This window comes from Periplaneta americana, chromosome 14 (assembly GCF_040183065.1).
Source record: "Periplaneta americana isolate PAMFEO1 chromosome 14, P.americana_PAMFEO1_priV1, whole genome shotgun sequence".
In the NCBI taxonomy this organism is placed as follows: Eukaryota; Metazoa; Arthropoda; class Insecta; order Blattodea; family Blattidae; genus Periplaneta; species Periplaneta americana.
In genome coordinates, this window is record NC_091130.1 from 69,771,292 (window position 1) to 69,789,324 (window position 18,033).

Below are 18,033 nucleotides of genomic sequence, written 5' to 3' on the forward strand. Positions count from 1 at the left end.
TGCAGCTACAGACGATTTTCGTGGTAAATCGGGAATTAACTGTGGATTATGATGCAGAGAATTCTATTTTTTCCCTTGAGATTGTGTTATCAAATTTTGTTTGTTGAAGTCTAAGTATGTAGATTTAATAAATCTTTTCACAGAGTAATACGTATATTTAGTAACAGGTCTGTAAGTAGCAGTTAAATAACCAAGTAAAGAAAATAGTACTGCAATATAAAATTTATCTGTGTGTAAGTAAGTAATTTTGTTTGTGAGGTACTGAGCAGCTTACATCTTTCTTGTGCAGATACTTCAGTGAAGTAAGAGAGCGGGAGCCTTATAGATGTCAGTTGATGGAATTGTACAGTACAGCACTCTGGCATCTGCAAAAAGAAGTGGCCCTTTCTGCTTTAGCACAGGATCTCGTAGCACAGGATCGCCTCTCTCCAGCTGCGTGGTGTGCCACTGGAAATTGTTTTAGTCTTCAGAAGGAACATGATAGTGCAATCAAATTCTTTCAGCGAGCTGTGCAGGTATAGTTATATTTTATACATAGAGTAAAAGATAATGATGCATTTAGAATGTTTTGTTGCTTACACATTTTATTAACTGTAAAGTTATTTACTTTTTCATTTACAGTATTATACCTCCCCCTTGCCGAAAATTGTTCCTCTCTTTTTTTTTTTTATCGAATTTCTTGTCTTTACATTTTTCAAAAGAATGCAGAAAATGAAACTTTATGCTACTTTACTTACTTATACCATTACTCTTCTACCAGCATAAAAACATACCATCAGAAGTATTTTCATTACAGCTTGATTCAATGCTATTGGCCCCTGTCCTTGGTTGTTTGGCTAGCGAATGAGCTGTGTGTTGCGTCATAAAAAAGAAATTTAATCACAAATGTGCATAGGAAGGAAAAAGGGAAGAGTAGGAATGAAAATAATATCTATGCTCTTAGCTGAGGGACACTCATGTCAAAAAAATATAAGTTGTCATGACATTATTTAGTCAACAGACGTAGTGGTTATAATGGGACTTGTGGAAGAATATTGTGTTTTTAAGACTGAGTGTACTGCGACATTATAAGAAAGGAGTGTTTGGTGTTATGACTTCGCAGCCTGACCTGTGTGACCCAGCCCTCCAGTATTGATGCATAACTCGCTCTCAGTCTATCTACTTTTCGCATGGGCCAAAATCCCTGAATCAAGCTGTACGTGTAAAACAATTCCTTAGATATGTACCAGATGATAATACTGCAATGTGTGGATGAGTCTTATATTACCTAGTCCTAGTGATCTAGTTGTTAACAGGACCCAGCAACAAGCATGATGCAACTTTGATTTATATTTCATATACAAAATAACACTTTCATTGATATGAAATAAACTAACTTCACTATAATTAGCTAGTGTAAGTACCAGTTTGTAATAATTGTACTCCCGCTGTTCCAGAATATGGTATAGAAAGATGTCATTTATTCTGTTTCAAAATATGGCATAGATTTGTTAAAGTTCTCAGTAATATAATGTAACTTTAATGCATCCTCTAAATACTTATTTGTTCGATATATTAACACAAGAAAAACAAATAAAGTAGATTTCATTCTGTGTGCTGTCAAATTAATAAAAGAAAAAGCAAACATTGTTTTGAGAAACACAAATTAACATAAAAACTGTAATAAGTTACAACCCGTTTTTATATAGTGTCAGTAGTCAAAAGAAAAGAAAGAATATTTTAGGCCTACTGATTTATGCATTGATGGTTGGAAGAATTGGACCAAGCCTTAAAAGCAAGCACTCAAGAGAAGATTAGTAGCGTAGGGGCTATATCAGGGGAATAGGGAGATTGCAGAAGCACAGGAATTTGGCAAAAATTCACAATGAGTCAGTGCGTTGTCATGATGGAGGATCCAATTCTTGTCTTGCCAGAATCCGCCAGATTGCAGGTCTTTTCTTCCACACATAATCCGAGGCACAACAGCCCATGAAGGACCATGACCGACCAGCTGGCTGCTGGCCTCTCGTCCACATGCCGAAGCAGAGGTGGATGATCATCCAACCAGAATGGAGGTATCGTGTGGTTAGCACGATTATCCTCCCAGCCATTATAGCTGGCTTTCATAACCGAATTTCGCTAGCTATCATAGCTCCCCAAGTGCATCACGATGCTGGGTGGACACCGGTCCCATACACTGGCCGAAATTTCATGAGAAAATTTCTTCCCCCATGTGGACTCAAACCAGCACGCATTCCGCAACACGAGTCCTAAGCAGGATGCCTTAGACCATGACGCAGGAATTTCTTCTGCACATTGTCGCGCAAACACTCAAGGACACTTTTATAGTATTCCTAGTTGACAGTCTGCTCCCTAGGTGCATATTCGTGATGCATGATACTTATAGAATCGAAAAAAATACTAGCAACATTGTCTTCACATTCGACTGATTTTGTCGCCCTTTTTTTGGTCACGGCGAACCTGGACTCTTCCACTGCAGTGATTGTGCCTTTGTTTCTGGATCATATCCGTAAGTCCATGATTTGTCGCCTGTAATTACCCTATTTAACAAATCTGGGTCATATTCCGCCCAATTAATCAGTTTTTGGGACACTTGAATTTGGTGTTGTTTCTGCTCATCTGACAACAATTTCGGTTTTGAAGTGGAAAGCTAGCCGGATTGGGGGTCATCTTCAACTGATTCGCGGCCATCTTTGAATCTTTTGAACTAGATAAAAACATTTGACTGGCTCAGACGTTTATCCCGAAAGCTATTTTTAAGAGTTCATAAATCTCTGAAGCTGATTTCCCAGTTTTAAAACAAAATTTGATGCAAACTCGTTCTGTTTTTTCATCAATTTACGAAATCTATAAATCTGCTTAGCACTGAAAAAGCATCTTCACTCACCACTCTCTGCTGAACAAAGATACCATGATGCTCTTTTCAGGATGTTTCAAGGACAAATCAAGCTTTCTCTTTCACACCCACTGCCAAACCTATCCCTCTGTCTTAAAACTTTTCAAACATGCCTTGAAGAAACATGAAAATGAAGTTTTACTGTAATAGTGGCATTAAAATTTTTCATTTTATTTCTTTATTTTTTTTCAGTTTACATTGGAATATCATTTGACTTCCTGTAACGAACTCAGTTTAGGATGTGCTTCTAATTTACAAATATGTTTAATATTGATATTCTGCATTTTCAGCTGTTATAATATCTAATAAGATACAGTAAAATTACTTGTATTCGGCACCCAAATAACTGACAATACCAAAACAATGGCACTTTTGACTAGGCTAAAAAAAAGTCATTCGTGCGAAAGGGAAGAATCGGATGAAGATGTGAGTGGTTTTCATGGATTGTACATGCCACATATTGTGTTTACATTGTTCACACGTGAAAATATAGACAAAAAAAACCCGTTATGTCCCTGAAGTATTGAAGTATATCGGGTAGCATCGGTAAGCTGGTCGACCTGGTTGGCGAGTTGGTATAGCGCTGACCTTCTATGCCCAAGGTTGCGGTTTCGATCCCCGGCCAGGTCAATGGCATTTAAGTGTGATTAAATGCGACAGGCTCATGTCAGTAGATTTACTGGCATGTAAAAGAACTCCTGCGGGACAAAATTCCGGCACATCTGGCGATGCTGATATAACCTCTGCAGTTGTGAGCATCGTTAAATAAAACATAACAAATCGGTAAGCAGTCACTTGAACCTCACAAACAATGCGCAGAGACAATACCTTTAAATTTACCACTTGAACTCGCCCGTTTCGAAGGGTGTTGGATAAGTCTAAAGAGGAAAGTGTGAAATTCTCTGTTCCTACAGTGCGCAAAAATTTCATTCGAGTGATGGATAGTATCATGGCTATTACCATTAAGCGCTGCTGTTGCACAATAGATTCTGCGAAACGTAAGCAAAATATTCTTACGCTCATCATCGAGCGTTACTTCGTATTCATATTTGCGACATTGGCTATACTGTTTTTCACGTCACATGACTGCCATTTAAAATTGTCATAAGATTATGAAACTTTTTTGTATTTTTTATGATTTTATGTATTACTGTATTACAATAATTATGAACTGATTAATGTACATTACCATATTCAGTGCAAAAAATAAATGTACGTATTTCAAAACTTCATTTTTAAATATCTGTATAAAAATTACTAAATTTCAACATGAAAAAAAATCTTCGTGCAGTATAGTATGTCTTTACATAACATATAAACGTATTTTCCTATTATCCAGCAAAATCAGTTATCTGGCAATGGCTTTGTTCCACAGTTGCCGGATACGAGGAATTCTACTGTATTGTGAGTATTGTTCAAGATTTTAAATTCTACTTAAAACTTGCCTTGAATAGCGTGCAGTAGTTTGGCTGGAAATGTTCCAAGAAGTTGAATACAGACATACTCAGAATTAACATTTAAAACATTTAACTTTCCTCATACATGTTGAAATACTAATTCAAGTTATTGTATGCAGCTAAGTTTTAGTGTTGATTTTTATGTTTAAAGGTGGATCCCACATTTGTGTATGCGTATACTCTCCTTGGGCATGAATATGTGACAACAGAAGAGTTGGACAAAGCAATGAGTTGCTTCAGGAGTGCTGTTAGAATAGATGCAAGACATTATAATGCCTGGTAAGTTTGACAAGGCATTTATACATCAAGAAAAACTGACAATGTACTGTACTTTTAAGTATGTAAGTAGTTTCGTTATTTCTGAGTGACACTCCTTTCATTTGCTCATACAATTTTTACTTTCTTACAATAAAGAGAAAGTATTATGATGATATGGAAGATCAATTTAAAAATTTTTGTGGGAATTCACATTTTTAGTATTTCCAATACCGAATAAACAAGTTTTGGATATACCATCTTTCTGTGTACAGCCATTTCTTCTGCCTACTAGAACTAGATGAATTAGTTTTCATTAGTACCTACAAGTAAATTGAACTGGGAATGATGCACACACACGAAATTACTCTAATAAAAAATGGGTCTTTATTTGAACAAGAACAGAAGATGGAATGTTACTTGATTTTTTTTACTAAAAATTTTTTCATTTAAGCACACAAATAGGAGCAGTGAAGACTTATTTTACGAAGACTTCCATTGTGATGTTGGATATTTTCTTGCAGTATGGGAGAATGAAATACGACAAAAATAAATTAGTGTCTGAAATGATGTTAATGTGACTTTCGACAAAGTAACAGACTGAGTGTCACAGATGTAAACATTTAGTAGTAGTGGTTATCTCTGTTGCACAGACTCTTTGGTTGACCTCTATTTCTCTTCTATCTTCCCAGGATAATTTTTCTGTTGAGTGCAGGCGAAATGACATCAGAATTGGACATTTGTGTGGATGATCAATGCCCATGATTGAATTTTTCTCATTCATAAACCACATTTCGGTGATTGATATGTGGAAATCTTGTATAGATGTGCTGCCAACAGCCATGGCTAATTAACAACCAGAGCATTGCTACTGATTCATATCTAGATAATTCTGTTATCACATAGTTTTGTAGAATTGTTCGTGATGTATTTGTATTTCTAGATTTGAATTTTTCAACTACCTGCATACTGTATTTTTGTTTACAACTAATTTTGCAGAGTGATATGACAGAGTTGCATTTTGCTTTTGTAAACTTTTGGTACCATAATCAAAGTATCTGCTTGTTCATTCCCTTGCAGATCACATTGTGCAGGTATCCACTGTATTTTTTTTAGGGCAGTGAGAATTTTGATAGTTTTTGGATTGCTAATATTTCGTGCCTAATTGATACCTTACATGATGCTACAACTTTAATATGGGAATAAGAATCGTTGAGGATTGCTGCTTTCTGGAACATGTTTATTCTGCTAGTAGTTGTGATAAAGATCTATCTATTGCTATAATTTCTCCATCAAAATGAATTGCCTTCTTCATCATATAGAGGACCATCCCCATGCAGATATGTAGTCATTCATTCTCTGTATATAGGGTGTGAATAGTTTGAAATGCAGAAGTTTTGAGTTCATCTGATGTAGCTTCATTTTCCTTAAGATTATTTAACAGAGTTCACTGAATTCAGTATATGTATATTAAGATAGTAAAGGGGTAATATTAACTGTTCAGTGTAGATCCTGTTATCGCAATTTTTTAGACCTCGTAAGTTTAACACATAAAATACAAGTTGTTAGTGTATTTAAGTTAGATTGTTAGATGTAAATATTAATTATATTTATACTTGACATTTGTAGGTATGGAATTGGTACTATTTATTCTAAACAAGAAAGGTATTTATTGGCTGAAATCCATTTTAAACGAGCACTTTCTATCAACACTCAAAGCTCTGTTCTTCTGTGTCACATTGGAGTGGTAAGTTTTGACAGTTTTGTTTTTCTGAAATAGTATCACTTATGCCATAGTTTGATAGAAATATTAAAAGTATTATAGTTATATTTTGCTCTGATGCTTGACAAGTTGATAAATTGCTAATATTAAATTTTGGAGTTTTTATATACAGCTTCTTGAATGATACAGTAACTAATAGTTTTTTGTGACTTAAAATCACGAAACTGAATTCAGAAAAGTATATTAAATGTTGTGATAGAAATGAAGTAATGTAGATGAATTTCAAGTGTGGACAATGAAGCATTGATATACAGGGAGATTCAACAAAAAATGGAGTCTGCCGTCAGCCATCTGATTTTGTCACTGATTGTACCATATAATATATAGAATTACATACTTACGAATGGCTTTTAGAGAACCCAGAGGTTCATTGCCGCCCTCATATAAGGCCATCTTCAGTTCCTATCCTGAGCAAGTTTAATCCAGTCCCTAGCATCATATCCTACCTCCCTCAAATCCATTTTAATGTTATCATTCCATCTATGTCTCAGCCTCCCCGAAGATATTTTCCACTCCAGCCTCTCAACTAACACACTATATACATTTCTGGAGTCCACACCTGTGGAGTAACGGTCAGCGCGTCTGCCACGAAACCAGGTGGCCCGGGTTCGAATCCCGGTCGGGACAAGTTACCTGGTTGAGGTTTTTTCTGGGGTTTTCCCTCAACCCAATATGAGCAAATGCTGGGTAACTTTAGGTGCTGGACCCCGGACTCATTTCACCGGCATTATCACCTTCATTTCATTCAGATGCTAAATAACCTAGATGTTGATACAGAGTTGTAAAATAACCCACTAAATAAATACATTTCTGGATTCGTCCATACATGTTACATGCCCTGTCCAACTCAAATTCCCAGATTTAATGTTCCTAATTATGTTAGGTGAAGAATACAATGCGTGCAGTTCTGTAACTTTCTCCATTCTGATGTGAATTCACCTCTTAGAGAGCAGACTGGATGACAAAAGCTTCTCACCCGAATATATAGAATATTCTATTAAATTAATAAATAATGAAATAATATATGTAATGAATAAATAATAAATAAATTAAGCATAACATTAGGCCTACTTGCCATGAGATAACCCAGTTTCTTGGGATAAACAACTTAAAAATTTTTTGGGACTCAATTCCAAGCATACTCAAATGTCATTAACCCTTTTGTCTGTAAGATTTTTTGTTTACAACAGTCATTTTTTTATTACAAATTCCATAGATTTTCACTTACGAAGTTTATAAGTGTACGATTGTGAAGAACTTGTGTTCCTGGATAGTCTAGTCTAAACATCGCTTCAATTTCTTGTAGTCTTTCTTTCTAACTAAATGTTCCATATAAAAATTCTACAGTGAAAGTCATTTCACTTTCTTTGTTTGTCAAACACTATCACTCAGAAATAATGTCACAATGAATATAATACACAACTAATACATTCGTGACCTTGTATGTGCAACTGGAAACTTCACCACTCATTGGATCTCGTAGTATTATAAGAATAAAAAAAAGTTGTAAAAGGACTAAGACATAAAATCAAAATATATTTCCTGAATTGGAATCACTCTTCCAGTCGTCAAGGAAGTTGATATGCAGAAATACTTATTACTTCTAATTTCACTGGAATATTGAGTGAAAATAAAAAAAAAGTATTAAAATTGTTACTTAGTACAAAGATAATTGAAAATTGGTAAAAACAATAATAGTTTCATTTCAGTTTGCATTTGAATTATTAAATAATAGAAATTGTGTGTTTTTAATAAATGACTATGTTGCAATGTTACCTCATAAAAATTAAGCATTATATACAAGTAATATTGATTAATATATTAAATATTGACCAAGAAAGAATATTGTTTTATGTTTATTTTCAAATACTAGTTGGTGTATTTTAAATATATAATAAATATTAGGCTAACACTTGTACATCGTCATTACTAGTACTAGATTGTTTTTGTTAACTTCTTTTGTTTTATAATTTTAGGTTCAGCATGCGTTACAGAAAACAGAAAAGGCATTACAGACATTGAACATTGCAATAGCGAATGATCCTAAGAATCCTTTATGCAAATTTCATCGAGCATCGATATATTTTGCAGCAGGTCGACATGCTGAAGCACTTAAGGAATTAGAAGAGCTCAAGGAAATTGTTCCCAAAGAATCGCTAGTTTACTATTTAACAGGAAAAGTAAGTACTTTTTGTTGAAGAAAAAAAATTACATTTTCGAACATTTAGTGTCAGCTACTGTAGCTATTTGTGCCCTTACCTAAAATTCTTTACAAAACAATCAGGCAAGGAGAAACAAACGAACATAGAAATTATGATAAATATTGGCGATCAAATCAGTTTGAATTGTCTTGTAATAACTTTTAAACAAGTAAGTCCAAATTAATATAAATAATTACTTGAAAATGGTCTATGAATGTTTTGAATTTCTGCTTCAAAATAACATCTTTCGTCCAGAAATCTGCAAGGCACTATATTTGAAACTTTTTGGAATTTACTACTATACATTCTGATAATGAAAAAAATTATTACATTAATAAACAGGCAACGCATTTGTAACCAGATCATTACAGATGGCTGTACAATTGAAACTAAATGACCTGAAAATGTGCAAAAACTTGCTGAGACATATTCAAATATTTTTACAAGAGCTAGAAGAGATCATATTTCACACAGTTATATCTGCACAGATTTAACTTTTTGATAATCCCGTTTATGTTGCAGTAGTCATGAAAAAAGACTGGAACATATTCATTTATATTGCAAATCCATAAATTCAATCAAAGCAAATTAAATTCCTCAATACCAGTTGCACAAGACTCGGCTCTGCAACAGATATTGACCACTCAATTCCAGCTACTAACAGCAGGTATCTATAATGAACATTGATCAAAATACTCAACATTTGATAGAAGAAACCCTAGTTGAAGATTACAGTGGGCTACAGTAAATTTTATCAGCATCCTTTTGGATACATTAAGAAGATTGATTACAATTGATTAAATTACGCAGCTTTTTCTTTGTATCTAAATTTCCTCCTCTTTGTCAAATTTGTTATGTTCCCTCATGCTCAGAAATGGCGGGAAAATGTAAACAGATCATTTGCTCCCTAAGCCTACTGTTTGAAACAGAACACACTCGTTTTTATGTTGATAAGTAATCACGGCAGACTCAGTGGTGGACAATAGGAAAGGAGCAAGTCTTTGTGTATTATCTTTTTTGTAAGACAATACATTTAATTAAAGTCATGCAAAAAAAAAAACACAAATTAATCAAATTGAGAGAAGGAGTAATCATTACTAGTAGTCGTTTAAACACAGTATGTCTACATATGAAACTGAAATTTGATTAATTTTATTATTTGTATGGTTTAAATTGTATGATCATACAGAAGAGGTAATATGCAAAGACTAACTCCTTTCCTACTGTGCGCCATGTTTATGTATGGGCATAACCATGGGCGTGTTTTGTCTTAAATAGTAGACTTGGAACACAAGTGATCTGTATACATTTTCCGGCTATTTCTGAGCATGAGAGTACTTTCAATTGTTTTGAACTGGTCCCTTCTCCTTTAGTTTTTTATGTTAATGCTCCACAAACAAGGATTATTTCTACAGTCATATATTATTTCTCTTGTATATTTTTTTTGTCGTAATTATAAGAGTTTTATTAAACTTGGCTCTGATTGACTGGACGGTGTGACTTTTGGTGTTCCAAATAAGTATTTTAGTACGATTTTTGGCATCTCTCAGTGCAGTCCCTATCTGGAGATCCAATTGTGGGGACTATTTTACCTCCGGAGAATTTTACACTGAGGGACTCCATGTATCAAAGCTTTAGATAGTAGAAAATATAGTGGGACTGCGTTGGTGTTAATGCAGCTTATGTGGGTACCTCTTTGTTACTTGTTAGCTTAAACAAATTTAAGCCCCCTCACCATGACAAGGTGAGTACCCACGAGGTGGTACACACATAGAATTGTTCCAGTTCAGAAACAACTAAGTAAACTAAAAGAACTCCAAAAGGAAATAACATTTCAATGGATACCTAATCATTGTGGTATACCTGGAAACGAGAAAGTCGATAACATTGCAAAACAGGCAACGTATTTGCAACGAAGACCTCTTCAAGTGATATATCTATCCAGTGCCTTTGCTTCAGTAAAGTCTCGTTTTATAAACCTAAGGATCAACAATTGGCTCTCTTCTGACAAAGGAAAAATGTACAAAAACTTGCCCAGACATGTTCAAACATTTTAACAAGAGCAGAACCAGAAGAGGTCACATTGTCACACAATTGTACCTACACCGATTTCACATTTCTGATAATCCTACTTGTCTGGGTGTAATAATCATGATGATGATCTGGAACACATTCTTCTATACTGTCCATCCATAAACCAGAAAATAAGTAAATTAAAATCATTAGTACCAGTTGCAGAAGACACAGCCCTGCAGTATATATTGACTACACCCCAACTCTAGCTACTAGCAACAGGCATCTATAATAAACTTCTATCAAAGTACTCCCCATTTCTCTTGAAAAACAAAAGCTGAATAGACTATGGTGGACTTTATGTTGTCAGCAAACAGCTATATACATTAAGAAGATTGATTGATTGATTGATTGATTATACAGTAATGCAGGGAACACATTGCAGCAGACTTCTTCCATGATCAGAGTTGTAATAATTATATCGTCTTTGTTTATTTTCTTGAACTGCAGTATGAATTCGCTTCATGCATTACATTGGCTATAGTTGGACAACGGCGGTCTCATAACAGTTTTGCATTTCAAATGTATGCCATTCTACTATTGTTACGTCTGGCTTCATACATTACAATTTGGTTTGAACAATCAGTTGTTCAGACACGTATTGCTGTTGCACATACTGAAAATCACATGGTGTAAATCTTACACTTACGCATAGTATAATTAAGTCTGACTCTTGAAAATGTATTTGTGAACTGTAAATTGTGTTTTCTTATTTTTTGTTTGTTGTACCTATTTATTCTAACTTAAGATTTATTTTTGTAACATTTTCTAAGTCATCTTTTTATTATTATTTTCACTTGTGCAGGTACACAAAAAGTTAGGTAACACTCATTTAGCCTTAATGCACTTCAGTTGGGCTACTGATCTTGACCCAAAGGGAGCTAATAGCCAAATCAAGGAAGCTATTGACCCTGCCATGAGTCGCAGTCAAGCTGAAGAAGATACGTCAACAACACATCCAGGTTTGTTTACTGTTAAAGCTTTCCTCTAGATATTAACAGTTTTATATAAGGTTTCAGTCTCATAATATTCTTAATTATATTAATACTAGTTTTGTCAATTAAACTTTGATTGACAAATGTTGTCTTAACATCTGTCAGTATCCATACTTATTTTTTGTCCGTAAATCTTAATTTTAATAAGCTTTAGTTTCTCTTCTCTGGCTCTTAATTCTGCTCTGACTGTTGAATTATCATTAGGAGGATTTCTAATTTTCTTTTGAATTTTGTTACCTTCCTCATATATCACTATATTTCACTCTCAGTATACCTGGATATGGTAATGAATTGGCAAACAGTTAAGCTAAACAAGGGTCAAAAGTAACAAACTTTTTTTTAATCTAATGGTGGGCCCTTGTCTTGCGTCATTCACCCAAGCATCATCATATGTGGGTCACTTACTGAAGCTGTATAGGTACTTCTTTTAGCTGCCTGTAGGCATTGTTCTTGGTGCACCATGGAAGGCGAACTACAATATATGTTGATGATTGATGTAGCATTAGTGGAATCCTGGTAGGAGAAATGGAGTACTCTGTAAAAACCTACCAACAAGCACAGTCTTTGTCAACCATAAATTCAAGTTGGACCCACTGAGATTCGAACCCAGGTTACCAATGTGGAAAGCTGATGCTCTATCCCAGAGCTTTTCAACGGTGAAAACGTAATACTGCGAACACCGGTAGGGGAAGTTATCCCCACCCGCGCCACTCGGCACCTCGCTCGCATGCTCTCTCTCTCTCTCTATGTATATATACTGTCTCTCTCTACTATCTGTCTCGCTTCGATGGATCACTGCCTCGTCTCGCATGTATTTCATAACACGTACTAACAAAATCGCACGTTTTTCATAACACGTACTAACAAAATTTGGGCATTAGACAACAGCATAAAACCAAATTGGGACGCATTAGACAACAGGCCACCACATGTACTACACAACACAGCCCACCACATGTACTAACACAACACAAACGATGTAATGTGGTTTTTTCATTAAACAACACTCACCTGTTAACTTCGCACTACCCCACTGTCCAATGCACATCATCAGTAGCATCGCTTTTCGGTGCTAATTTCATATTTTTCCCACAGGTTGGACACTTGTAATGACTAGCAAGTATTCCATGCTCCTCACAGAACCTTACCGTATACGCCTTCAAATTCTCCCTGCACAATTTGAGGAAGAAGTACACGTCTTTGGTACAGCTCATCACTACACGTGGTTACGTCTGTACACGAAGCTGGACACGGACACAATGAAGCTCCACCAGTGCACGTTAACACTTATGCCACTCCCGCAGCCAACCCCTACCAAGCTACATTCACAAGCCCGCCACTTTCTACCTATGCTATTTGGTCATTGTCCCCTGCGCCATTCTTCTGCAATACATTATGGCAGTTACCTTAAACATAAATAGATTGATTTTCCCTTCTACCCCCAACTCGCCTCGGTAGCCAAGAGGTCTAAAGCGTGCATTTAGCGTTTAGTTACGAACTAACTCGGATCGAATCTTACCCACTGCGAAGTCATAAGAAAAAAAAAAAGAGAGAGACATGAAGCAAGGAGAGGTTGGAGAGAGAGAGAGAGAGAGAGAGAGAGAGAGAGAGAGAGAGGGGGGGGGGCAGACAGGATGATGTTCCTCTTTTGGTTCATAGATGTCTCATTTTTGTTCCACTTTCCTACACTAGATGTCACCCCACCCTAAACCCCTATTTCCACTCTATCCTGCTAGAGTGTGTGGTGAGCTTGTAGGGGAAAAGTGGAAAGGGGTCGTGGGCGGAGCTTAGCATTCGCCGTATTACGTTTTTCAATATGGGGCACACTAAAGGTGTAATTTAAAATCCCCTCGGCACACTCATATGATCAAAGTCAGTGGTTTCCAACCAGAAGGAAATTTGGAGGGTTTTAGGAGGGAACGTGTTTACTGAATGTTGTCTTGTGCCATGTTCGCTGAATGTTGACTCTTGTGGACTCACTTTTTTTTTTTACCACTCTTTTCACTTTTACTTTTTCAATTTTGCTACGACAATTTTTATTATTTTCATTTTCTTGCTGCACACTGGTTGACAATGGTTGCTCTAAGCATTTAGCTAATGATGCATTAAGTATCAGAAACTTCTAACAGTAATATGTCATACTGTAGAACTCCTATTTAACGTTCTCTAGGGAAACAAAATAATTAACCTTAAATAGAATTTGGCATTAAATAGGGGTTTGCTGTTTTTGTTTAAAAAATATTGAATATTTTTGGAAAAATTCAATTTACAGTCAACTCTGGATATAGTGAACTCGGTTATAGTGAACATTCGGCTATAGTGAACCTAAATCGTTGGTCCCGACCCACATACATTAAAAAGTACATTAATATTTCCGTTTATAGTGAACCCTCGCTTCGGTTATAGTGAACCTTGTATCCTGACAAATTCTTATTTTAAGTCAGACCTTCTTGTTTAAAATTGAAAGAATGTGTTGAGAACAACATTCTAAGTTTCTTACTCCTTTAGTCAAAGGAAAAAGGTAGGATTAGGGATTCCTAGATAATGAACTGTACTGTAAATCCAGGCAGTGTATTACGATCTTGCCTCACTCCACCGTCGAAGGGTTGACATTCTGTTCTCAGACACTCTGCTCTACTCTGCTCTACTGTTATTTCTAATCCTCCACTGTCAAAGGGTTGCCTTTTGTTCTCAGAAACATTTCCATTATGACGGATAGCATCGAAACAGCGGAAAATGAAATTGTCTTGTTTTATTAAAAGGAGATGGACATTATGTCCAGAGCATAAATGAAGGTACGATTTCGATGGCTTTCAAATTCCATCTACCCTCTACCAGTTTCCTTTAAGTGACCCAGGAAATTCCAAGGCTGAGTACGCAGTCACACAATAACAGTGTTTGTCATTTCTACCTGATCAATCTGTTTCTAGTGTTTCAACAGTGAATGTACTGTATAAAAATGTTGAAGCGTAAAGTATTTTCTTTGGAAGATAAGGCGAATATTATAAGTAGCATTGAACGTGGTCTTTCACAAGCGGACGTGGGTCGTCAGCATAGGTTAAGTAAATCAACTGTGAGTAACAGTATACAGTGTAATCCATTCCACAAAAATGAAATATTTTATTTTCTTGTTCACAATTTCAATCATTTCCGTCATTTAAGGCTAGGGGAGAGACACTTCAGATATAGTGAATGAAATATGTAAGTCCGCAGAGGTTCACTATGTCCGGAGTCGACTGTATTTGCAAAAAAAAAAAAAACTACAGTAATTAAATTATGAATAATACTGTAAAAAAAACTGGAAAACATTAAGGGGAAGCTTGAGTGCCGATCATAGTCTTCTTCTTGCAATCTCGGATATATTCGCATTTGGACTATTTTCCTTTTCGTGGTCATTGTATGTACTGTAACAGTGAAAACAATTCCATCTCTTTACTCTAGTAGCATTGACACCATGCACCTCAGCGAACACAACAAAGACAAGAAGCAACTGATGCTGTTATGTTGTGAATTGTAATGATTGGTTACTACGTCCATCATTGAACAGTGGCGGCCGATGAAGTTTGGGCCCAGGTGTTGCACTTTCTGTGATGAGGGGTGTAGGATTAGTTACCTTTCTTTATCAGTACATAGTCATGAACATTTTAATCCAATGCTGCGTATGTATTGGAAAAAGTAAAAAAAAAAAAAAAACTTTGTTTTAATATAATTATTGTTATTGATAATGAATCTGTAAGTCCTGTACTCACCTCATCTAAATAGAAAATCCATCCTCCTCTCTTTCATTGCAGCAAATTTGTCAATTACGCGCTGGTTGAAGTCTGGTATCTCCATGATGAGGTCCTTCTCGATGGAAAGCATCGCCAATGCCGTCAGTCTCTCTTGACACATAGAGTTCCTTAAAAAGGTTTTAATTCTGTTCAGTGTAGAAAAACACCTTTCTGCTTCCACTGACGTCATAGGCACAGTCAACACCAACTTTAGAAGTTTTGTTGATTCGTTGAATGATTTTTCTTAATTATTGTCTACAATGAAATCTAGCAAACTCACAGCTCCTGACAACGACTGACAACGTTTCTCAAATGAATAGCTGAGGACTCGTGATTTTTTATGCTGGTACTTCAATGATTAATATCAGTAATGCCCGTTCTTGTCCACAACTGTTCCCCACCAAACAAAATACACGGAAAACAAAACAGTGCGTTTTTCACTTCACAACCACAAAGCCAGTCATGATTATTGTAAATTTCCTTCCTAAAAATTCTCTTGAACTGTCTTTTCCCCGTAGTAACTGTCTGGACGATATTTAGATCAGGCAGTGGTCTACCAAGTTCTTTAATTTTTAATTTCTCTTCGTCAGAAAGTGCAGAGAAATTCTTGTTTTGTAAACTATTTACAGAATTCATAATGGTAAACGCACATATATCACAAACTTGACGAAAACATCACTACACTATAAAAATTGTGATATGTACCACAATTCATATAAAACTCATTAAACTCCAGAAAAGTTCCTGTTTTTTAAACAACTTACAAAATTCATAACCTTATATGCCTACATACCTATGTCACAAACTTGACGAAAATATCACATCCAGTAAAAAAAATTGTATTATGCAGCACAATTCACATAAAACTACTTAAATTCCAACAAAAACTAAATATTTAAGACAGGATTAAATGGATTTCACATGATAATAAAACGACTGGACCACGTGCTCACCTAGCTACACGTTGGTCAGGAAACAGGAAGTCAGGAACTCCAGGAAGTGAGAAACCACATGAGAAAGGAAGACTCTGAAAAAATCGGAAAATTTCGTCTCAAGTCACGAGTCCGTTCGGAATGGTCACTTCTGCAATCTACGGGCAAATACAAGAACTATTTGCTTCCGGTCATTGCAAGAGCTGTGCCGCGACCAGCTGTGTTAACTGCTGGGATAGGGAACTCTGAACTAAGCCTACCTTCAATACCAGCCGCTACACGAATCTGGCTGTTGCTTGAGCCGCACAACGACCACTTCTGAAGTATTCACAATTTGATGAATTTTATAAAAGCTGATTATTTTATACTCGAATTCTTGAATGATATATAAATAAAAATATGTATATATTTCAATTCGACGAAAAGGAAACTTAAAATCTGTTTAGTTATTTAATATAAACAATATTTTAATGGGTGGGAAAAACTTGGTCGTTGTGCAACACTGCAACATGATCAGCGGCCGCCACTGTCATTGAATGTGAGTGGTTCACAAAGGGCAGGAATTAGCAGATGATTTGTCTCCCACTTTGCTGTGTGTTATTCTTCTTGTGATTGGTTCTCACAAAGGATAGGAATTAGCAGACAAACAGGCATGCAGCTATGTGTAGACGTGGGAAGGGAGTGCAGATCACATAGTCTACTCTAGCGTTTCTCAAACTTTTTAAAAGTGGGGACAACTTTTTTAAGTCTGAACAGTTCCGTGGACCACCTTACTCTTGTTCCCTTCAAAAGAAAATTTATCATTTTTGTAGCATATTTTAATACCAGTATACTTGTATTTTAAAACAGAATTAATTAATTAAAATTAATTTAATTCAATTAATTTTATATTATTAACTAATTAAGTTCATGTTATTAGAAGAAAATTCATTTTTGTTTTTTTAATAATTCAAGGCTATTAGAGTTTGGATAATCTTTAACTTATTAACTAAACAAAATAAATAAATGTTGGTAGGCTACTCACATTAATGAGATGGATGAGCCTGCTGATTCTTGTACAATTTTATTGTTATATATTTGGATGTATGCTGGAAGCTTAAGTCGGAGATCGTCACATACATTGAGTTGATCTTGGTACTTTGTTTTTATTAGAGTTAGTGATGAAAACCCTTTCCTCACACAGATACATAGAAGCAAACTGAATTATAATCTATGAAGCACCATTGTACAGTACACTATATTCTCTTTTCACTTGTGACGAGGTCCACAAATTAACCATACCTTCCGCTTGGAATTTCATTTTAAGTCCAATGTCATTTGAGAGTTCAATTAACTGTTCTCTTTCACTCAATGAAAGTTTGTTAGTTTCAATATCGCAATGAAAGGGATCACGAACCCATGAAAATTCATCATATTTGCTTGGAAAATAAGTTTCAAATTGTGACCTCAGAGTTTCAAAATGCGAACTTAGTATGTCACTGCATAATTCTTTTCCAATAACGAAATACTTTTCAACCAAAAAAGATTCTAGAGCTGGAAATGGTGGACAAATACTCCGTTTTACATAATTGACCCACAAACCAAGTTTTCTCTCGAACCCCTTTATTTTCTCATGCACATTGAGAACAGTCAAAGAACTACCTTGTAGACAGAGATTTAGTCTGATTAGTT

The 18,033-nt window shown here is 35.5% G+C and overlaps 1 protein-coding gene across 2 annotated transcripts in view; it reads left to right on the forward strand.

Moving 5' to 3' along the window:
* The window catches only part of Cdc27 (cell division cycle protein 27), an 83,386-nt gene that overhangs the window by 55,582 nt on the left and 9,771 nt on the right, over positions 1-18,033 (forward strand). For both annotated transcript variants that reach the window (XM_069845520.1, XM_069845521.1), the window contains exons 10-14: positions 290-515; positions 4,505-4,632; positions 6,238-6,355; positions 8,368-8,571; positions 11,471-11,627. In XM_069845520.1, the coding sequence (XP_069701621.1) occupies positions 290-515; positions 4,505-4,632; positions 6,238-6,355; positions 8,368-8,571; positions 11,471-11,627 (833 nt within the window). The remainder of the gene's footprint in view (positions 1-289; positions 516-4,504; positions 4,633-6,237; positions 6,356-8,367; positions 8,572-11,470; positions 11,628-18,033) is intronic.